The 25627-nt window shown below is 41.4% G+C and overlaps 1 protein-coding gene across 4 annotated transcripts in view; it reads right to left on the bottom strand.

Annotated features, from left to right (window-relative positions):
* The window catches only part of igf2bp3 (insulin-like growth factor 2 mRNA binding protein 3), a 147255-nt gene that overhangs the window by 26228 nt on the left and 95400 nt on the right, over positions 1-25627 (bottom strand). For 3 of the 4 annotated variants that reach the window (XM_085988470.1, XM_085988471.1, XM_085988469.1), the window contains exons 7-10: positions 24572-24706; positions 23586-23708; positions 23359-23494; positions 13260-13373 (exon numbers count right to left, since the gene is read on the bottom strand). In XM_085988470.1, coding sequence (XP_085844596.1) covers positions 13260-13373; positions 23359-23494; positions 23586-23708; positions 24572-24706 — 508 coding nt within the window. Of the gene's footprint in view, positions 1-5183; positions 5250-13259; positions 13374-23358; positions 23495-23585; positions 23709-24571; positions 24707-25627 lie in introns of all 4 variants that reach the window. The other variant, XM_085988472.1, reaches the window with a different exon arrangement.

Raw genomic sequence — 25627 nt, forward strand, 5'->3', positions numbered from 1 at the left:
AAATATGGTCTAGTTTAGCTTGAAGAAATTTGTTACTTTTTGTTTAAAGATGAAAAGCAGAGAGAATTAATTCAGTATTACACAAACAAGAAAATAACTACCCAGATGTTTATTTGAAACAAAATTAGGAAGTACAACCCAAGTTTTAAAATTAGCACTGAACAGTTTTGTTTTTTTAAAGATTCCCCCAACGGGCAGGCAGGGGATTCAAACTCTGGTAGACTCAAGAATACTAGCTTTGAGTTAGCTAAAGCTAGTGTTAAGAGTGGATTACCATCAAAATAAGCAGTGAAATAAAATGTAGCTGAGATTTGGGTTAAGGAGACCTTGGATAGACCAAGAATTCCAGGTATGGAAGCTAATGGTTGTTCATCTAGGCCGAAAAGTACAACTAAATTCTAACTATAGCAAACTTTGAGACGACACATTAAACCCAGGTCCCATCGGCCCTCTCAGGTGGACGTAAAAGATCCCATAGCAATATCCAAAGAATAGCGGTGGATTTCTCCTGGTGTCCTGACTAGCATTTATTCCTCAACCAATACCACCAAAAACAGACTACTTGACCATTAGTTAATCGCTGTTGTGGGACCTTGCTTTGTGCAATTTGGTTGCCACATTTGCCTACTTAACAGTGATTACACCGCAATAATGCTTTATTGGTGATTTGAGACATCCTGAGGCTGTTAAAGGCACCTTTATTATGGTAAATTGGAGATGCGAGAAACTACTACAAACCAAACTAGATGCTATCTCCATGTACAGTTCAAAGAGACAAACAGAACCCAATTCTTTGGCTCTCTTTAAAAAAAAAAAAAAAAAAAAAAAAAAAATTACATTTTGGGAAATCTCATGAATTGGCAAGTTTAGTTGTTTCAAATGAGAAAGCAGTTTGATTAGAAAGAACTTAACAAATCAATAGGGAAAAAGCAGTTAAAAAACTTAAAATTAAAAGCTTAAACGAGTGGGCATCTAGCCCAGATATTTATGCAACAGATTATTTTTGTTAAAAATTCCTTTACCTCCAATTTATTGTTGCAACTGCTATGCAATTTGGAACAATTGCTTACATGGTAAAAATGGTTATGCCTCAATAAGCTCACTCATCTTGCATGTATTTCAAACATTTACACTACTCCTGCTCTAAAAGAATTTAGGAAATTTAAAACAAACACCGCCCATGCTTTTAGCAATGTCATGCAAAGATGCATTTAATTCAGGTTTGTTGTTTCTTTCCTCTTCCCCCAACGCCACAAAACAGGACAGATATAAAACAATTTTCAGTCATTTAAATGATTAGGACTATGTATCCAGTTTCACTTCTGTATAACTTGACTGCATACTTTTCCCCCCTCCTCACCCCTAGATAATTTATCCTGGGGTTTATGATTCCTCGAGCTCCCTTCACCTTGCTAGTTTTTCACCCTCCTGGTATTCAAACCCAATCAAAAATCCTCCTTTTTGACCAAACCTTCTACCTAGCATCTTGATTCTCTCCTTTCCCCATGCTTTGTGTCCACAATACCCTTTTAATCAACGTAAAGCATCCAAAGATGTCTTCCTGCCGGAGAGGTGCTATATCCCCAAAAGAACCCATCACTACTATTCTTTTTGACCCTGCTGCCATCTCAGACTCTAATCTCCCTTTGAATAAGCCCCCAGCTGATCTGTCTTTTTGGCATTCGCTGAAAGCCCCATTGAGGCACCAGTCCCCAGCTCCTTGCAAGTAGCACTGGCAACTGCCCGATCCTCCTCTGCCAAACTTCCAACCCAGCATTTGGTTTGGGCTAATCGCCTTCCAGTGCTCCTCACCCCACCCACCACTGCTCGACTGGACTTCGAAAGTCGATCAAAAAATCTCCATCTTTGCATTTCCCTCTAAAACATCAGTTAGTCCAGAACATCCAACTCTGAGAATAATTACATTGTCATCCTGACTTTGAAACTTGGCTCACGGGTGGAGACACTTTGGCCTAGGTTTTCAGTGTGCCATGAGGTGGGCGGGGGGCAAAAATCCTGAATTCGGGGGTCCAGACACCATCCCGCCCAAAACCCGTCTCCACGTAAGTTTCAGAGGAGGCGGGTACCCGCCCTGCACTGGGACCTGCCGACCCGAGGCGGGAAAGGATTAGTGCCAATTAACTGCCTGTTAACAGGCAGTTTTTAGCCTAATCCCTATTTTGAGGGGTGTTGTGTGGGGTTCTAGGCGGCTCCAAACAACGCCAGGTTAGAGCAGGCGGGCTGTCGGGTTGAAGGACTTGGAGGAGCCGCGATGTCGGTGTTCAGGTGTGTCTAAAGAAGTTTAAAATTACCTGTACTTACCTTAACCGCCCTTCTTTCTGTAGGCGTCGGGAGTCCATCACTCAGCCGGCACTGAAAGCTGAATGGCTGCGATGTCAAAAGTGACAGCCTTCAGCTTTTAGTGCTGGTGAGAGTTCTAACTGAGTCTGCGTAGAAGGACTCAGGTTAGAAGTCAGACCGTCAGTGTTTGACAGCTTCAAACAGCTGTGAAACACTGATATTTCATCTGTCAAGACCTCTTGACAGATGAAATTTCAGTCTGTGACGTCACCTGCTGCCGGTTGGCCCTTAACTGGCCTGCTGAGCCCGCTGGGCGGGCTCAACAAGGGAAGATCGCGTGGATTGGCCGGACGTCGATGAAGGCGGGACTAAAACCCGAAAGTTATATCCCCACCTCCTTCCCGACTGCTGAATGAAAATCAAGCCCCTTGCCTCTTACTGAAGCCTCCCCACTTGACTATACGTTCCACCAACTGCCCCACCTAAAGTCTATGTCATCACCAAATCACACCTTGGTCTCACCCCCTATTCCTCTGGTACTTCCTCTTCCAAGCAACTCAACTTTTTCCCACCCCTTCTGTAAAAATCCTTGTTGCTAAAAAAGGGGAAAAAAGCCACAGAACGATTATGGCATGTGTCTTGCAAAATAATTTGAATTAGCAGCAGCTTCTGCAACATCACAAACTCACTAAAAAGCATTTTGCTGCTCATCTGCATCTAGTTAATCCTGCAAGTTTCTGAAAAAAGTAATCCAAAAATCAAGTCTGATAGTACAACTACTGTATTCAACTTTACAGAACATGTATTATCGCCAATAAAAATCAGTTACTGTTCAAAAACTGTCGAGTTGGTGAAAAAGACAACCTTGACCATAATATTAAAAAAATTCTAGCGTTCTGCCAAAATCCCAAAAGTGCTTTTTAAAAAAAAAAGGTAGGTTTTGAAGTAGATAGTACTATAGTTTGTGCTTTGATTCATACTCAAGCTTCACATCTGCTTCGCTTTCAATTCACTGTTAGACTCCAGATTGAGTGAAGTGGCATGGCCATATAGATCATGGTATTATAGGATGAAACCCAAGATTTGGTTTCTTAAAAGAATATTCCACAATAAGGTCTTTAATGTTTAGCAGAAAATAACAATTTAGACTTTGAGCTTTTAAAATTTTTCTGTAATTACCAGGTCAGGATAATAGTTTGCCTGGCATTTGAACTACACATGGGAACGGAAGACACTATTTCAAACAAAGATGGTAACTATAAATGAGAAAGCCAGCTTGTGTGATTGATACAAGGTGCTATTTTCAGACGAATCCTCGAAAAGGCAATTGCAGGACCTCATCCCGGACAGTGTACCTTTGATTACTCAAGATACAACTATAGAAGAATTCTGTACATTGCTGCTTAGTAATCTGGAGATTCATTAGCTGGGTGGTTTAAAAGCAGTAGCAGCCCATAATAACTAAAAAAAACACACCCTGAATGAAATAATTTGATTTGTTTCCTACATTCACATCTTCAAAATAAAATGGAAGAAAATCTTGCTGTTGGCTCATCCATTACATTGGCTGGATCTTGCTGTAAAAATAACAAAGCGTTAACAATGCATGCTGTTTTTAATGTGCAAATCAGCATAGCAGGTTCAGCAGATTAAGTGAAATAGAGTTGGGAAACTCTAGAACTTGTTGGCCGATTTACACCACTCTGGCGTTTGCTGTGCATATACAGCACCTTACCCTTCGCTTCCCCGCTATTTTTAAAGAACTTGATGCATTTGCACATTAACTGCCCGTTAAACATGCCACAGAAAGTTAAGTCTGGTAATTAAAAGCGTTAAGTACCTTTTTAACTGTGATAATTGTTAATGCAATGCCAATCAACCACTCTGGCCCAGAAACTGAACTTTTCAACTGTGAAGTCTGTCCTTCAGGTGATAAATTGTTCGAGATTTTAAAAATGGCAATTTAAATAAACCTTACTTTTCCTTTGTCTCTTTTCTCTCTTAATCCAATCTTCCTTTTCCTCTCTCTCTTCCCGATTTGACTCTAATTCACTCTCCTTCTCAGTTGTTACTCTTTCATTCTCAATCCTTAAATCTCATTGGTTAAGGAGATGCACTGTTGGTCCCACCGTTCACGGAAGTCCCAGATGCCCTACTGCCCTCAACTCACACTTCCAGGAAGTAACGGTGCAAAAAAAAGATGAAGGGTGCAGGAAAAAGTACAACAGCAAGATGCCCCACTCCAGTAACATCTGGACAATTGGGTTTTTTCTCCCCCCCCTTCATTGACATCTAGAAGACAATTCAGTTAAAAACAGATAATCACTTTGCATAGGAATCAGAGTATACAAACAAGTACTTCACAGAACAAATTGCTATTGTTTTAGAATAATCTTAGCATGACCACTGTAAATAGGTAAATTAGATTACCAAAAACAGGTTAAAAGTTAGGGACAAGTGAACTTCTATTTTTTGACATTAGACTTCAGTAAGCCTATTATGCCCAAATCAGTTCCATTTAAGCAACTTTTTAAAAAGAAAGAGAGTTCTGTTCAGTTCTGTTTTTACTACATCTTCAGCAGGAAAGCAGGTCAGGCAAACGGTAGTAAGATAGCAAAATACTGCAGATGCTGGAAATCCAAAATAACAACAGAAAATGCTGGAAAAACTCAGCAGGCCAGGCAACATCCGTGGAGAGAAAATAGAGTCAACGTTTCAGGTGAAAACCCCTTGACAAAGTCTTGACAAAGGGGTTTTCACCCAAAACATTGACTCTATTTTCTCTCCACAGATGTTGCCTGGCCTGCTGAGTTTTTCCAGCATTTTCTGTTGCTATTCAGGCAAACGGTGCTGTGCGTAGCAAACTAGAAATGGTCACTTACAGCTAGTTGCTGGCCCCCTGAAGCAATGCTCAATACCCCATACACATCACAGAAATGTGGATAGCTCTAAATCAAAGAGAATTGGCATTTAAGAAATTTACACCTCTGCTCAGAATTTCAGTTCAGCTTTCTACTGTAGCTGCCATATGGAGAACAATGAAGACATGAAACAGAAATTTTACATGTTCACATTAACTGTAATCAGAAAACTTTAACAGCCAAAATGAAATACAAGGTATAACCACAAGGGCATTATGTAATTTGTAGACAAAAAAGATTATCCTAAAACATGTTTTGTTATAGCAGAAATTGGATATTAAAAAAGGAAAACATACAATGGGGTAGAGTTTCCACTTTGGGCACAGTCAAATGAGCGCAATTAAAGTGACACACACGCCCTCCCCACCAAGTTTCCGGTCAATTCATTTGCATATCGCCAAATGCAAAATCTGCCATTAATCAGAGCAATCGGACAGGATTTTAAATATTTCCTTTAGGTGCAGTTCGATTAATACAGCTGAAAATGGGCTTATCACAAAAGAACCAAGTATTTTAAAATCAGTGTCACCCGTGAGTAACCTGATTTTAAATGAGTGAAAATGACAAAAAATATACAGCACCATTTTTAAGTTATATTGGGGTACAGTAGTCAGTTGCTTAGTAAATTAATATATTCAAAAGCTTTTAAAGCGTTCCCATTAGTGTCCTTGCGTCCAAAAGAATAAGCTTAATTTTTAAAGAGCCTCCTTAATGGTCCACAAACAAGCACATTAGCAGAAACTCCCAATGGTGATTAATTCATCCTGGGGGTGTGGCCAGTTTTGTGGGTGGGGCCTGCTTCTAGCACAATTTTTTTTTTAAACTAGTGAAAAAGATAGCCGAAACTCAAGTTGCGCTGAACGTAATTTGCGCTTAAAATTCCACAATCATTTATGCTGATTTTGGGCTAACTGCGCTGAAAAAAAAGCACAACCAACTCCAGGCCAACAAATTTGGATGGTCAAATTCCCTAGTTGTACTGCACATCAAATAAGCTCTTAAATTGGAGACACACTTCACCTCTAATGTTCAGTATAATCTAAATTGACGACAACAAATTGGTGTTGGTATCAGACCAGACCCAGGTAGAAGTTTCCCTTCAAACAAAATTCAATCCCATGCTGATGGTACAAACCCACGTATTGCATTATTTACATATACTGATACTGCCATAATCTGGGCTCAGTATAAGAGGCAAAATGTTGAAGTGAGTCTCCAATTACAGTGGAGCATTTATAGGATCTTAAATGCAATCTATGAACAGTTTGAAAATGGGTACCGTTTACTGAGTCGTAAGAGTAATAATACTTATTTATGCTTCTCCTTGTATTTGATAAGCTGACCTCAATTTGTAGAGAGGAAGTTTGTGATTGCAAAGGAGATCTTTCACACCAATGGCTCCAAATATGTATACATTTGTAGTTTATTCTTACATTAAGTGAATAGTTACCTTGCAATAGTGTGCTTTTACATCTAGGGCCCTCAAACTGTTCATGCAAGATCAAGTGTTTGTATGGGAAAGTAGTCAGTAAGGAAACATCTTAAAAAGACCAGTTGACAAAAAAATGAAGTATTTCGGTCGAGTTTGATTTGGTGGCTCTACCCTCAAATCTAAATACATAAGTCAGCTACACCAGAACCTTGCACCCAGCAAATCCTTCGTGTTTTTTTCCCCCATGTTAATTCAATGGACACTACGAACAATTAAACTGTTAAATATGCTATTCTTAATGCTCATAACTTAATGCATTGATACAGGCAAAAGTACAAGAATAGAGTTCTGGAAGTAGTTCTAGATGATTTAAGGATATGGTTGCTTGACCGGGAATGCAATACTCTGAAGCAGTTAGATGAATGAGCAGATCATTATGTGACCGTACGAGTATAAGGATTCTGGTAATCGACTGACAGCCACACCCAGTTTGGTGTGAATCCAAAGCCCCAACAGCCAGGAGGTGCACCAGTGTCAAAAGTCATTGGGGTAAACCAAACATCTCAACTGTGCTAACAATACTGTACAGCACGAATTGCTGTTCCAAGCACCAATTAGAAAGACCAATCCTGGCTATAAGATAGGACAGTGGGCTCTGAAAAGGTACCAGGTGCAAGGAATATACAAGCATTGCTATGCCCAGTCTTAATATATGATAGACCCGAGACCTAAAGTATCGAGAGATACGGGGTATCCTAACATTGGTAGGGCCACACTTGGTGTAGGATGATCAATACTTACAGGGTACTTTCAGACTCCATTCATGGCGTCACTGGGTCAAGGTTCAGCTAACTTATGATCATGTGCAAAAGAAATAGAATTGTTTACACTGGTACGATTTGACATCTCACTGGGAAATGATTTAAACGATGGGAATGTGACAACTAATTTAGCTCAGGGGAAAAAAGCATCACTGGTGGCTTGAAATTGGGCAAAAGTTTGTGGAGCTGAACCAGACGAAAAAAGCTGTAGTACACGACACCCAAGACAGCAGCCAGGTAGTAGGAAGCAGGCTCCCAATACCAGTGATGCCAAGCTAATTAAGAGTATGTGAAGGAGCATTTTCCCATGAAGCAAATCAAGCAGAGGTACCTATCAAAGTTTAGGAGTGGTTCAGAAGACTGACCCTGCATTAGTGGGTATGCAACCTCATTACCTGGGACATCAGGACTCCACAGCCTGAATCAATGTGATGATACAGTTAGGAGGATGGACATTTGGTCCAGCATTACAAATCCAAACGCGATGAGGGACTGAACGAGAAAAATTCAGATAATGACACAGCAAGTGTACTGAAAAAGATATCTGCCTTTTGCAGGACATAAGGGGTAAAATGTACAAAAGTCAGATTGTTACATTATCTCTAAAGACACTGCGGAATTTTATAAGACCCAATGTATGAGTAAACTAAGGAACCACAACATAGCCTTTTCAGATGAATGAGCTACTGGCGCACTGACTATTTTGCCACATTCATGCGGAGGCGAACCCACACTGGCACTAAACATTGCTATATTTGCTACTTTTAAGCAGGTTACCCAATAATCTACTTGGTCCTCATTATTTGAGCTACTATTGGGATTCAGACTCTGATCCATTAAAACGAAATCAGAAAGACACAGACAGGGAAGACCAGAAACAGCAGTAATATAATCAAATATGTACTTACATCAAGAGATGTACTAACTAGTTTGGCCCTACACAATAGAACTGCACAAGCCACCAGAAAATTGGTACCACCTCAATACTAGGATCCCAATAATCTTGAGTTACCTGTAAAATGTAAAATGTTTTCACCTGCAACAAAGTGGTTTCTGGATTAATGGAGATAAACAAGTTAATGTTAACTGAAGATTGTGAAACTGCTCAAGTAAACCAGCATGGGGGCGGGGCTTGTAGGAACAAAACTGGTCAATTAAAAAAGATAGTATTTTAAGGAAGGTAGCAAAAGATTTCTGAAGCATGAGAGATAAGGCAACAATGGAATGGGGCAGCTATAGAGGATAGTGTGTTCAGGCCAACACTATCCACATTTTTAAGTTGGCCAGTTAAACAGAGGAATGGTAGTGCAAGGAAACCGTGTGTGTGGATTGCGATAAGTTGGCCATCATAGATCGTGTGCGTGCCCAAGAGTACACCAAGCATTGGAAAAACTACACTCCAACAGTGGGCCTGTGCATTTGGTAAGCCATTGGTCACACTACGCAGCAGAGGATGAGGGGTTTCTGGAATGTACGCTCTAGAATGTGGTCACCCAAGAGGCAGTGCTCGTCAGCTCAGGATGAAGGGATAGTGTAGCACAAGAGAAGCGGGTGACCATCTGCAAGGCAGCAGGGGAAAGGCACAAGTCACAGGTACAGGAAACTAGTTACTGGAACTGTCCAAAAGTTAGTGTGTTAGACAACTGGGAGGTAGACAGCAACTCAGAAAAGGGTGGTCCTGAGCAGCACTGTGGAACAGGGGGCAACCTGCAGTCAAAACGGCCAGTTTAAAGCAGGTGGACCACAAGAATTGGAGAGTAGTAGGAGATTCTATAGACAGGAATAAACTTGTTTTTTGCAATCATGACCGGGAGTCCTGAATAGTACATTGCCTGCCCGCGCCATGGTGACAGGCAGCATGGAACAGGTAGAAACATTTGAGAAGGGAGCAAGATTAGCCAAAAGCTGTGATTTCCAGATTGGAACCAATGGCATAGAAGCACATGAGATCTTGCACAGGGAGTTTAAGAAATTAGGCACTAGATTGAGAAAAAAGATCTCAACATGTACTGGACAGTTTAAGGAAAGGAAGAGTAGGCCAGTCAACATGTAGCTGCAGGAATGCATGGTTCATATTCCTGGCACACTGGAACAAGGAAAGGTAAAACCAAAAGAAAGGCCTTCACCTGAACTGAAATGTAAAGAACAGAGAGGGAATGGTTTCTCAGATGGAGAGAATTCCAGTTGGAGATTGAAGGCATGACTATTCAAATATTGTGTTTGTTTTTGTTTTTTTACAAATGATGGGAGTGAGAATGTGTACTATATACAGGAGGAGGATATGGAATAATTGTCAGATAACTAGAAAAGGTATTCGTTCCAAAATAAAATTAGCAGAACCCAGTAAGTCACTGGGTCTTGGTAGTATGGACACTAGACTGTTCAAGGGAGTCAAAAGTAACAACGCAGGTTCTGAACACAATTTTTCAATTCTCATTAAATATGTAAATTGTGTTGTGGGGCTAGAGAGTAGACAATGAAACACCTCTGTTCAAGAAGTGAGAGAAGGATAAACCAGCTAACTATAGCCCAGTTAGTTTAATGTCAGTTGCGAGCAGCCTCTTGAAATCTATAATTTGAGGTCAAATTGGTGAATATTTAGACATGCCTGGAATAATCAAGGACAGCCAACATGAATTTAATATAGGTAAATCAGGTTTGACAAATTGGATAGAAAGGAATGTAGATGCATCGTATATGGATAAAGATGTCTCACAGGAGGCTAGTTATACGGTATATAGGCCTGGAATTTGTGGTCGGCGGCGAAGCGACGCCACATGCCGCTAACCTCGAAGAAAGCTGCGTACAAAGATCTAACGATCTGTGTGGCGGGAATTTCAGCTCTCCCAGCCTTAGTTTGAACCTGGCGCCAAATCAAGCAAATCTCCAGCGCCCAGCAACAGTAATGTCATCAAGCAGGCTAAGCAGCCAATCACATTCTCAGACAGCAAACGAGGAAGTAAAATGCACAGATTATGAGCGAAATAAAGATTGGGACATACACATAGGATTAAGGTAAAAGCTGAAATATCAAACAAACTTTAATATATTAAAAGCCATGTACCTGTAATTCTTCAGTGGAAAAATTTGACATTCTACAAATATAAAAGTTTTTCAGGACCTGGTTGTTCAGTAGTCAATACGCCATTAAAAACCCAGTTACGCCTCCTTCAGCAAGGTGTAACTTTTTCAGGGGAGGTTTAAATCATCGATATTCCAGTGTAAAATGGGACATTTTAGTCAGAAAATGTGATTTGAATTGATTGCCAGCTCTGGGGAGTCCCACAGTGCAACCTATGTAGGAGCAGGGATTGACTGACTGCAACTTCTGAATTTCTGCATTCTTCTGCGCATGCGCGGATTCCAGAGTTTGTCACTTTCAGAGGAGTAACGACGGCAAACGCCGACAGTTTCGCCGTCATTACCACCGTAAAATCCAGGCCATAGTTTAAGAGGAACTGTAACAACATGGATTGAAAGTTGGTTGACTGGCAGGGAACAAAGGGTTAGGGTTTAGACTTGAAACTTTAATTTTTCCATTCTCTGCACAGATGCCAGCTGACCTGAGTATTTAGTATTTTCTAGTTTTGGATTAAGGTTGATGGTGTTGCTTGGATTGGCATTGGGTCGGAAATGGTGATGCTTATATCTATAATTTTTTTTCATAAAATATAAAAACCTTATTTGTTATGTTTGTCACACGCTTGTGTCAAATTTTAACCCTATTCTAAATTCCTATATCTACATATACAGCAAAAACTCGTCACACTGCAATTACACTCTTGCAAGTGGTAGTCCTGCAGCATCCCAGTTTTGCATATCTAGCTCCTCATCTGTATTGAAGAAACTCTAAGCTCCAACTCTACTTCTCAGCTTCCCAAATGGTTGCAAGTTTTGAATTTAACTTGTAAATATAAATTCAAAATAGTCTATAATAAAAAGACAGAATATATGCCTGCAAATGGGAGACTATATTACATCTGCACACCATGGCCCAATGATCTCCTGTCCTCTATCCCTGCTTCTCCCAAGATTACACTTTTAGTCTCTAGTCCTTGTGTGCCACTCGTGGGAGATAGACAAGTATTTTATTAAAATTCTATCCACAAACCTTACTTCCTGCAATTAGAATTTCTGGTCAACCTTTCCCCATTGTGCTATTTGCCTGGTACTGTATTTCAATATTTCCAATTCAATTTTGCTATGTTAACTTTCACCTTACAGTACCAGTCACTTTTTTTTTTTTTAATTGACATTTTTTTCCGCAGCAACTGAAATTTCTAAAGTTCAAAATAAAGCTTTAAACAAATTCAAAAAGTGTTACATTTTTCACAAATTAAAATTGCTGAGTTATATAGCTGAGGAAGATTCCAGGACCAATTCCCCAAGTTTCTTAGCTGAATTCAGCCATGCAATTGGCCTCAGCATTATTACTTTGGTGAAAGAAAAATCAGTCTGGATTCCTGAACTTGATCACTATCTTTCCAATCTGGAGGAAATTGTGGATCATCGAAGACTGGATCTCTGACAAGCAGTCAGCTTATCCATTAAGTAGGTTATCCTGGACGGCTGCTTTAAAAACCCCATTTGTTCCTTTTAAAAAAAAAGCAATTCTTCATGGTACAGCTCAAATCACCTTTAAAAATTAACCCACGTAGAGCAAAATCTATTCCAAAAAGGTGTTCCTATTCCTACTTATCCTCAATTCTGCCAGTTCAGATGTCCTGGCCAAGATCCTCAAAATATAGATTAGCTGCCCATTCATCCTATTGCAGTTTGTGGGAAGTTGATGGCACAGATGGCTGCCTCATTTCTCTACAAAACAGTCACTGAACTTCAAAAGTAATTGACCTCATAAAAGGTGCTATGTAAATGCAAATATCTATCTTTATTCAACAGCTGTAAGCAAAACTAAGTTTTTAATAAGTATTCATAGGATTTTGGAAAATAATTGGGTCATATCATCTGTACATTAAAAGAATTAACAGAACTTTCACCAATTTGTATCTATTTCTCCATAGATGATTCATTGGGAACTAAACATAAAAACTAGTAAAAATATGCTGTACATGTACACCTGTATGTGTAAAATGTATACAAGTCTCATAAAATTATGTACCTTAATCTAATCAGATATGCACTCTTTAGATTACTTCATCAATTGCTATAAAAATATTTGACACTCATGATTCATCTGTTGTTATTTAATGACTTGAATATTCATCCTTGGTTTCAAACTAGAAAAGTATGAGCCTATCTATTTAGCACAATGGCATAAAAATTCCCAGCGATCAACTGCAGATGTGTTTGTACCAGTGCTACTAATCCTATGGCTCAAATGCCATGAAGTGCACTGACATTTAAAACACACACACACATTGTGGATTTTCAGTTCAGGTGAATTAAACCATGACTTAGGTTGTTACCCATCATTCAAATGACTGTAAACATTTGTAATTGAGCCAAAGTATTTACAGCACAGAAGCAGGCCATTCGGCCCAACAGGTCCATGCCGACACTTATTACTTACATCAGAAACTACTTTCTCCATATTCCCTGTGCCCCCCACCCCCCCGCCTTCAAGGGATGAAAATCTTACACAGCAATGGGGCTAGTACTATCTATCACAAAAGCAAAATAAGGGCACAAATCACCAGAACTGTCTCAGTAAGCTGTAATGAAGACCGAGTTACATCTGAAAACAGTTTTCACTTTGTTTAAAACATTAAGCGACAGCCTATGAAAACAATACTCATGGTATAAAACATCACCGAGTAAACTTACCCCAAATGGAGTATAAGAAGCAGGAGGTACAGAAGGTGGTGGCAGCACAGGTGAAGATTGAGGAAACAAGCCTAGGGCTTTCAGGTTTAGACCAGGGATTAAATGTGCTTGAAGCTGCAAAAATTAAAATGTTACGGCATAAATGTTTTGACAAATAATGCTCATCAAATTATTCAATTTTAAATACCAACTGAATGTATTAATGGGAAAGAAGCTAGCTTTCCTTAAAAATACCAAAGCTTTGTGTTAAAGAATGGAACACATTTTTCTGATTGTACGGTCATCATCAAGCCTACCTAAAGCCCATCAGACCATGTGTTGAGAATCCAGTGTCTTCAGAATTCTGCATTCTATATTATGTGCATCTTTCTGCTTTTTTGACTTTGTAGCATCTTTATTTTGTTATTGTGCATCAATAAGGAAGCTTTCTGTCGTAAGAGCACTGTTTTCCTTTGAATAGCTAGCTCTGTCTTTCACAAGTTAAGGCAGAAGACCCCTGGAAGTGTTAGTATTTGCAGGGATTAATTTGCAGGAAAAAAAACCACTGGATAAGCAGTGCAAATCCTTAAAAATTTCCCCAGTTAACTACCCACTTTGCACCTTGTCTGTCCCCAGTACTTGGAAGAAGGGAACAAATGGCCCACACTTCAAACCTTGCTCTCCCAGTCATGTACATTATCACTAAACTACAACAGGATACCTCCATTTCCCACACCACAGCATCTTTATGACTTTAGTGAAATTACCTCACTAGTACTGAATTGTCAGTTTCATGTTATGGAATGCCAATTGGGACTGGCAAGAAACTTCATTCTGTCTGTTTAGGCTGGATACACCACCATACCTAAGGATAAAATGTCCTGTTCTGGTTCATGGAATAATTATAAATCAGCACAGAAGTTAGGCTCACCAAATAGTAGCACAATCATAAAATGTGTTCCTAAATCTAGATCTAAGATGTAATGACTTCCTCATTATAAATGAAATGGTTATTGGATCAGGAATCTTTGGCAAAGCAACAAATTTACTCAATTTAATTTAAACAGTCAGATTCTCAAAACTACAGAGGTTTAACTCACCAGTTTTGGCTGTATGGTAAAATTGAGTGGTCAATCTAAAGTAAAGGCAAACTCAACAGCACTCTTTCTGCTCTACAGAACACAGCTTCTGTTGGCCAATTGGACCCATATTAACAGTGGCTGTGCAGAAGTCTATCAGCTAAAAGGTGCTGGCAGTGAAGGGAAAAAATTCTGAACTGAAACCAGAATCATTTTTTGGTTTAGGGAAAGGGACAGCAGGAGAAGGGGGATATGAAAAAACAAATAATTTGAAGCACAAATTCAGCTGAAGGATATGGTGTAGTGGCCATAAGAGAGACTTGGCTATTAGCTGGGCATCATTGGGAACTAAATGTTGTAGGCTGTAGGATCTTCAGAAAGGACAGGGAAATTGGGAAAGGAGGTGGAGTAGCAATATTAAAAAATGTCACAGTAGCGAAGTAGGGAGAGCTCTGGATATTACATTTAATGGGGTAATGTAGAAGCCCCAGTGTCAAATCTGGACACCAAAAGTGGAAAATTTGCTAATTCCATGGCACTGACATTTCTCCTTGAACGCAAGATTTTATCACCCAAATACTTATCCTACTCACCTATCCTGCTCAGCTCAAGTTCTGTCAGAACCACTCAGCTCTAGACCTTATCACAACCTTAATCCAGACATGAACACAGGCGCTGAATGACGAGGTGGATGCAACTTCCTCCATCAGCATTAAACCAAGCGTGGCACCAAGTAGCCCAAACAAAACAGAGGTCAATGGGGGTCAAAATAAACTTTCCAGTGTCTGGAGTCATATCCGACACACCGGAGGATGTGCAGAGCCCAGGACATTCTCAGAAGTGTCTTCAGCTCAACCAGCTTCAGCTGTTGTAATGACCTAACTGCCATCATAAAGGTCAAGAGTGGGGCTGCTCACTGACTACCTCAGTGTTCAGCTTGATTCACAAATTCCCAACAATGAAGCAGTATATGCCAGCTTACACCAGGAGTCAATTGAAGGTCAGGGCGAGGTGGCTGATCCCTCTCTTATTGGAGATGGTTATTGTCTGGCATTTATGCAACACAAATGTTACCTGCCACTTGTCAGCCCAAGTCTGGATGTTGTCCAGGTCCTGCTATAGGCTGGTGCAGACTGTTTCATTATCATAGGAGTTATAAATGGAGCTGAACACAAATTAACAAACCACCCTATTTCTGACCTTATGACAATGCATTGATGGATGTAACAGCTGAAGCATGTTGATCCAAGGATGCTGCCCCGATGCACTCCAGTAACGAAGTCCTGGGGCTATGATAATTGGTACCTTAGCTGACACACAGGCGACGGTACTAAGATTACAGCCACTGGCAGGTTTTCACATTGACCTCAGGTTTGTGAGGGCTACTTTCGACCATACACTTACCCATGTCGCTCTGCTGGTATTCAGCCCGTGTACACACCTGGATATAAGCGGTGATGAGGTCTGGAACCAGGTAGTTCTGCTAGAACCTGAACAGAGCAACAGCAAATTATTCATAAATAGGTGTCACTTGATGGCACTATTGTTGACACCCATCACTTTACTGATGAATGGAAAGAGGCTGATATGATGGCAACGGGCCAATTTTGATTTAAGAACATAAGAAATAGGAGGAGTAGGCCATTTGAGCCTGCTCTGCCATTCAATAAGATCATGGCTGATCTTCTACCTTCACTACTTTCTTGCACTATCCCCATATCCCTTAATATTCGAAAATCTATCAGATACATAGAAGATAGGAGCAGGAGTAGGCCATTTGGCCCCTTGAGCCTGCTCCGCCATTTAATGAGATCATGGCTGATCATCCAAATTCAGTACCCTGTCCCTGCTTTCTCCCCATATCCCTTGATCCCCTTAGCCTTAAGAAATATATCTAACTCCTTCTTGAATATATTTAATGAATTGGCCTCAACTGCCTTCTGTGGTAGAGAATTCCACAGGTTCACCACTCTTTGGGTGAAGAAATTCCTCCTCATCTCTGTCCTAAATGGCTTACCCCTTATCTTTAGACTGTGACCCCTGGTTCTGGACTCCCCCGCCATCAGGAACATCCTTCCTGCATCTAGTCTGTCTAGTCCGGTTAGAATTTTAAAAGTTTCAATGAGATCCCCTCTCATTCTTCTAAGCTCCAGCGAATATAAGCCCAATCGACCCAATTGCCCCTCATACGTCATTCCGGCCATCCCAGGCATCAGTCTGGTGAATCTTTGCTGCACTCCCTCCATGGCAAGAACATCCTTCCTCGGATAAGGCGACCAAAACTGCACGCAATACTCGAGGTGTGGTCTCACCAAGGCCCTGTACAACTGCAGCAAGACATCCTTGCTCCTGTACTCGAATCCTCTTGCTATGAAGGCCAACATACCATTCGCCTTCTTAACCACCTGTTGCACCTGCATGCTTACCTTCAGTGACTGGTGCACAAGGACACCCAGGTCTCGTTGCACTTCCCCTTCTCCCAATCTATTGCCGTTCAGATAATAATCTGCCTTCCTGTTTTCGCCACCAAAGTGGATAACCTCGCATTTATCCACATTATACTGCATCTGCCATACATCTGCCCAATCACCCAACCGGTCCAAATCATACTGGAGTTTCTCAGCATCCTCCTCACAGCACAAAAGCCCACCCAGCTTTGTGTCATCTGCAAACTTGATTCATCAGCTGAGGGAGGGCGGAACGAAACTGTCGCTCTGACTTGAATATACTCGACGACTGAGCCTCCACAGCCCTCCAGTGTAGAGAATTCCAAAGATTCACCACTCAGTGAAGACATTTCTCCTTCTCAGTCCTAAATGGCCAACCCCTTATTCGGAGATGGTGACACCTGGTTCTAGACTCCCCAGCCAGGAAAACATCCTCCCTGCATCTACACTGTCACGCCTTGTAAGAATTTTATAAGTTTCATTAAGATCACCTCTCATTCTTCTAAACTCCAGATGATATAGGCCTAGTCTACGCAATCTCTCCTCATAGGACAATCCCCACATTCCAGGAACCAGTCTGGTGAACCTTTGTTGCACCCCTTCTATGGCAAGTATATCCTGCCTTAGACAAGGAGACCAAAACTGTACACAATACTCCAGGTGTGGTCTCACCAGGGCCCTATATAATTGCAGTAACACATCTTTACTCTTGTACTCAAATCCTCTTGTAACAAAGGCCAACATACCATTTGCTTTCCTAATTGATTGCTGTACCTGCATGTTAACTTTCAGTGATTCTTGTACAAGGACACCCAAGTCCCTCAGAACACCAACATTTCCCAATCTCTCACCATTTAACAAACTCTTGATTTTCTATTTTTCCTACCAAAATGGATAACTTCACATTTCTCCACATTATATTCCATTAGCCTGTCTATATCCTCCAGGGGAACAGTAGCGTAGTGGTAATGTCACTGGGCTAGTAATCCAGAGGCCTGGACTAATGATCCAGAGACGCAAGTTCAAATCCCACCACGGCAGCTGGTGAATTGAAATTATTAATTATAAATCTGGAATAAAAAGCTAGTATTGGATTGTGGTTCACTAATGCCCTTTAGGGAAGGAAATATGACCTATGTGTGACCCCAGACCCACAGCAATGTGGTTGACTATTAACTGCCGCCTGAAATCACTGTTGTAACTAACCACTACGAAACAAGAATTGGACAGACCACCTGACATCGACCTCGGCACCAGCTACGGACACGGCAAACCCTGCAAAGTCCCCAACATCTGGGGACTTGTGCCAAAATTGGCAGAGCTGTCCCACAGACATAATCATACCTTTCAGCCAATGTCCCAGATTCCTCCATCACCATCCTTGGGTATGTCCTGTCCCACCAGCAGGACAGACCACCAGGGGTGGCGGCACAGTGGTATACAGTCTGGAGGGAGTGGCCCTGGGAGTTCTCAACATTGACTCTGCACTCCATGAAGTCTCATGGGCAAGGAAACCTCCTGCTGATTACCACCTACTGCCCTCCCTCAGCTGATGAATCAATACTTCAATGTCCATCACCAAGAGTGGCTCGGTAGCACCACTGCTGGCCAAGTCCTGAAGGACATAAATGCCAGTCTGGACCTGCGACATGTGGTGAGAGAACCAACACAAGGGGAAAAACCTACTTGACCTCGTCCTCACCAATCTACCTGTCGCAGATGCATCTGTCCATGACAGCATTGGTAGCAGTCACTACCGCACAATCATTGCGGAGATGAAGTCCGGTCTTCACTCCATTGTGTTGAGTGGCACTACCACTGTGCTAAATGGGATAGATTCAGAATAGATCTAGCAGCTCAAAACTGGGCATCCATGAGGCGCTGTGGGCCATCAGCAGAATTGTATTCCACCACAATCTGTAACCTCATGGCCCAGCATATTCCACACACAACCATTACCATCAAGCCAGGGGACCAACCCTGGTTCAATAAGGAGTGTAGAAGAGCATGCCGGTAGCAGCACCAGGCCTACCTAAAAATGAGATGCCAAGCTGGGGAAGCTGTAACACAGGACTTCATGCATGCTTAAAAAGCAGAAGCAGCATGCTATAGACAGGGCTAAACGATCCACAATCAACAGATCAGATCAAAGCTCTGCAGTTCTGCCACATCCAATCGTGAATGGTGGTGGACCATTAAACAACTAACGGGAGGAGGAGGAGGAATGTAAGAAGTCACACAACACCAGGTTATAGTCCAACAGTTTTATTTGAAATCACAAGCTTTCGGAGCGCTGCTCCTTCGTCAGGTGAAGTGGAGAGATGCATAAAGACACAGCTTATATAGTCAGAGAATAATGCCAGATGATTACAGGTAAATCTTTCTAACTGCCATTTATCACACCTCGGCAGAGAGATAATCACAGCAATCAAAGGTGTAACTGGTGTCCAAACAGGTCAGTCAGGAAAACATTACATCAAAGAACAATGAGGTGGGGTCACAAGGGGTCAAATGTTGCAGATGCTGGGGTCTGTATGAAAAACAAAAAACAGACAAGAAAACATTTTTTTTGCTCCATGAATATCCCCATCCTCAATGATGGTGGAGCCCAGCACGTGAGTGCAAAAGACAAGGCTGAAACGTTTGCAACCATCTTCAGCCAGAAGTGCCGAGTGGATGATCCATATCGGCCTACTCCTGAGGTCCCCACCATCACAGAAGCCAGTCTTCAGCCAATTCAATTCACTCCACTTGATATCAAGAAACGGCTGAGCGCATTGGATACAGCAAAGGCTATGGGCCCCGACAACATCCCGGCTATTGTGCAGAAGACTTGAGCTCCAGAACTAGCCGCACCTCTAGCCAAGCTGTTCCAGTACATCACAGGCATCTATCAGACAATGTGGAAAACTGCCCAGGTAGGTCTTGTCCACAAAAAGCAGGACAAATCCAACCTGGCAAATTACCAACCATTCAGTCTACTCTCGATCATCATCAGCAAATTGATGGACGGTGTCATCAACAGTGCTATCAAGCGGCACTTAGTCACCAATAACCTGCTCACTGATGCCCGTTTAGGTTCCACCAAGACCACTCGGCTCCTGACCTCAATGTGGACAAAGGAACTGAATTCCAGAGGTGAGGCGAGAGTGACTGCCCTTGACATCAAGGCAGCATTTGACTGAGTGTGATATCAAGGAGCCCTAGTAAAACTGAAGTCAATGGGAATCAGGGGGAAAATGCTCCACTGGCTGGAGTCATACCTAGCACAAAGGGAGATGGTTGTGGTGATTGAAGGTCAATCACAGCCCCAGGACATCGCTGCAGGAGTTCCTCAGGACAATGTCCTCAGCCCGACCATTTTTAGCCACTTCATCAATGACCTTTCCTCCAACATAAGGTCAGAAATGGGGATGTTCGCTGATGACTGCACAGCGTTCAGCGCCATTCACAACTCCTCAGATAATGAAGCAGTCCATGCAACAAGACCTGGACGACGTTCAGGCTTGGGCTGATAAGTGGCAGGCAACATTCATGCTACACAAGTGCCAGGCAATAACCATCTCCAACAAGCGAGAGTCTAACCACCTCCCCTTGACATTCAATGGCATTACCATCGCCGAATTCCCCACCAACACCCTGGGGGTCACCATTGACCAGAAACTTAACTGGACCAGCCACATAAATACTGTGGCAACAAGAGCAGGTCAGAGGCTAGGTATTCTGTAGCGAGTGTCTCACCTCCCGACTCCCCAAAGCCTTTCCACCATCTATTAGGTATAAGTAAGGAGTGTGATGGAATACTCGGCACTTGCCTGGACGAGTGCAACTCCAACAACATGCAAGAAACTCGACACCTTCCAGGACAAAGCAGCCTGTTTGATTGGCACCCCATCCACCACCTTAAACATTCGCTCCCTCCACCACCGGCGTACCGTGGCGGCAGTGTGTACCATCTACAAGATGCACTGCAGCAACTTGCCAAGGCTTCTTCGGCAGCTCCTCCCAAACTTGCGACCTCTTCCACCTAGAAGGACAAGGGCTGCAGGCGCATGGGAACACCACCACCTCCAAGTCACACACAATCCTGACTTAGAAGTATATCGTCAATCCTTCATAGTTGCTGGGTCAAAATCCTGGAACTCCCTACCCAACAGCACTGTGGGAGTACGTTCACCGCACAGACTGCGCGGTTCAAGGTGGCGGCTCACCACCACCTTCTAAAGGGCAACTAGAGATGGGCAATAAATGCTGACCTTGCCAGCGATGCCCAGATCGCATAAGTGAATAAAAAAATAAAGCCTCCTTGCATCCTCCTCACAACTTACATTCCCACCCAGCTTTGTATCAGCAGCAAATTTGGATACACTACATTTGGTCCCCTCATCCAAATCACTGATGTAGATTGTGAATAGCAGAGGCCCAAGCACCGATCCTTGCGGTACCCCACTAGTTATAGCCTACCAACCCGAAAATTACCCGTTTATTCCTACTCTGTTTTCTGTTCGTTAACCAATCCTCAATCTATGCTAGTACATTACCCCCCCAATCCCATGAGCCCTAATTTTGTTTAATAACCTCTTGTGTGGCACTTTATCAATGCCTTCTGAAAATCCAAATACACCACATCCAGTGGTTCCCCCTTATCCATTCTGCTAGTTACAACCTCAACAATTTTGTCAAACACGATTTCCATTTCATAAATCCATGTTGACTCTGCCCAATCCTATTATTATTTTCTAAGTGCCCTGTTACCATGTCCTTAATAATAGATTCTAGAATTTTCCCTACTACTGATGTCAGGCTAACTGGTCTGTAGTACCCAGTCTACTCTCTTCCCTCCTTTCTTAAATAGTGGGGTTACATCTGCCACCTTCCAATCCGGAGGAACCGTTCTAAAATCTATGGAATTTTGCAAAATGACAACCAATGCATCCACTATTACTATAGCCACCTCTTTCAAAACCCTAGGATGCAGGCCATCAGGTCCAGGAGATTTATCGTCTTTCAGTCCCATTAATTTCTCCAGTACTATTTTCTTTTTTTTTACTAATTTCTTTCAGTTCCTCATTCTTGCTAGAGCATTGGTTCTTCACTATTTCCGGGAAGTTTTTTGCGTCTTCTTCTGTGAAGACAGACACAAAGTATTTGTTTAATTTCTCTGCCATTTGCTTATTTACCATTATAATTTCTCCTGTCTCAGCCTATCAGGGACCCACATTTACTTATATCTATAGAGGCTTATACAGTCAGTTTTTATGTCTCTTGCCAGTTTACTCATGTTCTACTTTCCCTTTCTTTATCAATTTCTTGGTCCTCCTTTGCTGAATTCTAAAATCCTCAGGCTTACTCCTCTTTTTGACAACATTAGAAGTCTCTTCCTTTGATCTAATACAGGAGACTTTGGTTTATCTGGAGGTTGTATGTCCGGAAACCTCGATCTACTAGCAGAAATCAGGAGCCACTCTGTTAGGTTGTTTTTCTTCTCGTGGCTTTTTTTCCCCCCACAGTCAGGCTTTGGAAAGTCTCTCTGAAGCTGTTGCTAAGCTACAGAGACGCTTCCAAAGGTATGGGCCGACTGTTTGAAGCTGTTGCTAAGCAACAGTGTTTGTTGTCAGATACGGAGATGAAAATCTCCGTATGCTTCAACATTAACTTTGTATGTCCGGCAGTTTTGACAGATCGGCAACAGCTCGGTCCCGTCGGTGCCGGATATAACAAAGTTTCCTGTACTATCTTTAGCCATGGTTTAACATTTCCTGTGAGGTTTTTGTGCCTTAAAAGGAATGTACATTTGTTGTAAATTATGTATTCATTCTTTAAATGCTAGCCATTGCTTGTCTACCATCATACCTTTTAATGTAGTTTCCCAATCTACCTTAGCCAACTCACCCTTCATATCTACGTAGTTTGCTTTGTTTAGATTGAAGACCAGAGTTTCAGATTTAACTAAATCACTTTCAAACTCAAAATAAAATTCTATCATATTATGGTCACTCTTCCCTAAAGGCCCCTTTACTACAATGTAATTAATTAACCCTTTCTCATTGCACAATACTAGATCTAAAATAGTTTGCTTTTTGTGGGTAAGACATACCTGGGCAATTTTTCATCATCACTTGGATGCCAATCTCATAACTGCACTTGGGGATAGTGCGGGAAGGTGGAGTTGAGGTAGAAGATCAGCCATGATCTTGATGAATGGCAGAGCAGGCTCGAAGGGCCAAATGGCCTACTCCAGCTCCTATTTCTTATGTTCTTATGTAATAGATTAATTGTAAATGTTATTTTAGTTTGTAAAATTTGATCAGTTTGATTTCTGACAGCATTAAGCGAAGGTGGTAATATAGCACAAGATTACATAAAATCCAATACAGATTACTGCAATTTGGGAAATTACTAATCCTCAAGCCACAGAACTCTGCAAAGATTATCCAAAAAGCAGCAGTTTCTGGAACAAAAAGGACAAAGTCCATTTATAGGAACTACTGAAAGAAAATGATTCCGTTAAATATCCTAAATGATTATATAGTACAACTCTTGACTGGAAACACAGCACTGCCTATAAACACTAAGAATATGCTGATTACTTACATTCATAGCAGCCATATCATTATCATAAGATTCCCTGATTTTCTTCATAATTTCTTCTTCAGCTTTGGAACATGCTTCAATACTGCTTTTTATTGTAATGGTCCTTTCTGGATTATAAAGCGTCAAGTCTTGCAAGCTGTAGAATCAACACAAACACATTTCATGTATTGTCAGAAGTTCTTCAATTTAATGCACAGAAATCTGAAGTCCAGAATTCCAAAACTTACGGAGAAATTGTGATTTTGGTGTCTGTATCTTGCTCGATTTTTTTCAGGTTTCTTCCTTCTTTCCCAATGAGTCGTCCAACAAAATTGTTGTGTGCTAAAATCTTTAAAGGTATTTCTTCTGTGCTGCAATTGTGTAAATATGAGATTTAATCCAACTTGCAATTTTTTGCAGATGGTGATTAGTTTAATTTGCCTAATGAAGATCAAAATCATTTACTATTCTCATTTAGTCCTCGCAGCAATACCAAACTATAGCTATTCAGATTAAGACACTGCTAAATTTAAATTATTATAGCTGTCTTTGTGGCTTATTGGGTAAATGCGGCAAGGTGTATATTGGAGTCATACAGACCAAGAGTGTCCCAAATTCCATGCTTAGTTAGCTGACTCAACAGCAAGAGGGTGCTATAATTAACAGAATATAGAGATTACAGGGAGAAAGCTGGGGGTAAAGAGAAGGGCAACTGATACCTCGTTTAAGGCTTCTGAGCTCGAAGAGAAGGTTGAAGATTCTGGGGTAGAAATGATTCACATATTCTATTTATTTGAGGAATAAATAAATTGAACCCCAAATATCTTGAGATTTCCACAAATTCTGGAAGCAGGGAACATGGCCTCGAACTTAGAAGAGGGGAGGTGCACAGTTTAGATTTAACTGCTTTAGGTAGAGGGCGGTCAATGTGTGGAATGGACCGCACTGCCCTGGGAGGCAGAGTGTTGAAAGGGAAAATTGTATATTTGTGGTAGTGGGCTATTAAGAGATATTAATTTTTGAGTGATCAAATGGACTGCAGAGTGCTGCAGCTTCCCATGTGTTGTCCTTTCCTATATTCTTAAGTAAGAGGAGGAAACATAACACAAACTAACATTTTTGAAGCAAAGGAGGGATATTATGGCAATAAATAAAACACCCAACTGCTTTGCAGATGCAAACTAAATTCACATTTTTAAGGATCTAAATGCAAAACGTTTCTCCATGTACATACAATTTTGTATCCTGAGCTTCCTTCTGCATGATTTCCATAATCATCTTGCAAGCAGCTGAACACCCCTCTGGTGTTGAGTGAATACTTATTGGTTTCTCAGCAGCACCCGCATTATCTTTGCGATGAATATCGATCCTAAACACAAAGGCCATAGCATTCATATTACTAAAGGAAGTGAACTGTCTAGAAGCTATTTACAAGAGAAGTAACGAATGGTAAATACAAATATCAGGAGTAAATGTTCAATGATATGAAGCAATAAAACCCCCTTCTAGAGAGAATGTAAACAAAATTTAGACCAAAAAATTAAATTCTATTATCTTCTTTCCCCTTTTGCATTCAAAGATCTTCACACCTTTCCCCAGTCTGTGCAATGGCTTCAACCAGTTACTAGACAGACCGGTAGACGACTCAGGTCACTGGCCTGGAAATTTTCCTACCTCTATGGACTTGGGGTTAGAGGTGGGCTCAACTCAAAAGGAGGTTAAGATCTACAGCTTTAATGGGGAGCATGATATGCTCTCCATCACCCCAAATTCTACAACTACATACAAGCAGATTCAGTATCATTACATGACTAAGTGACACCCTACCCAATGTTACATGGTCAAACTGATCTTAAAGATTCTTCTGTGAAGTCTCTGCAATTCTCAACTGCGTCGAGCAGGGTGGCATTGCAGCAAGCCTTGCCTTGGGTATAAGTGACTAACAGCAAGTTCACAATTTCCACAAGGAACAAAGAAAATTTCGAAAGCAAATTAACCTAGGTATCAAATACTGTGACTTGCAAAGAAAACCAAGTTGTGCACTCGAGATTTATCTACAAAAATTGAATGGTAAATCAGCAAACCGGTTGTCATGTACTGCCAGAATGGGCCAAACAGAAGGTAAAGAAAAAGCTGTAAAGCATGATTTGTGTGGATGAGCAGTAGATAATTTATCATCCAACTGCGGGAAAAATCCTCGTGTTGTGGCCCAAACAATAATAAGGGACCCATCATAAGTGTCGTCCACTTATAAACCCACCTCCCCGTTATGTTCCCACACTGAATCTGG

The sequence above is a fragment of the Somniosus microcephalus genome, chromosome 5, assembly GCF_052327205.1.
Source record: "Somniosus microcephalus isolate GS21.2 chromosome 5, FLI_Smic_1.0, whole genome shotgun sequence".
Classification (NCBI taxonomy): Eukaryota; Metazoa; Chordata; class Chondrichthyes; order Squaliformes; family Somniosidae; genus Somniosus; species Somniosus microcephalus.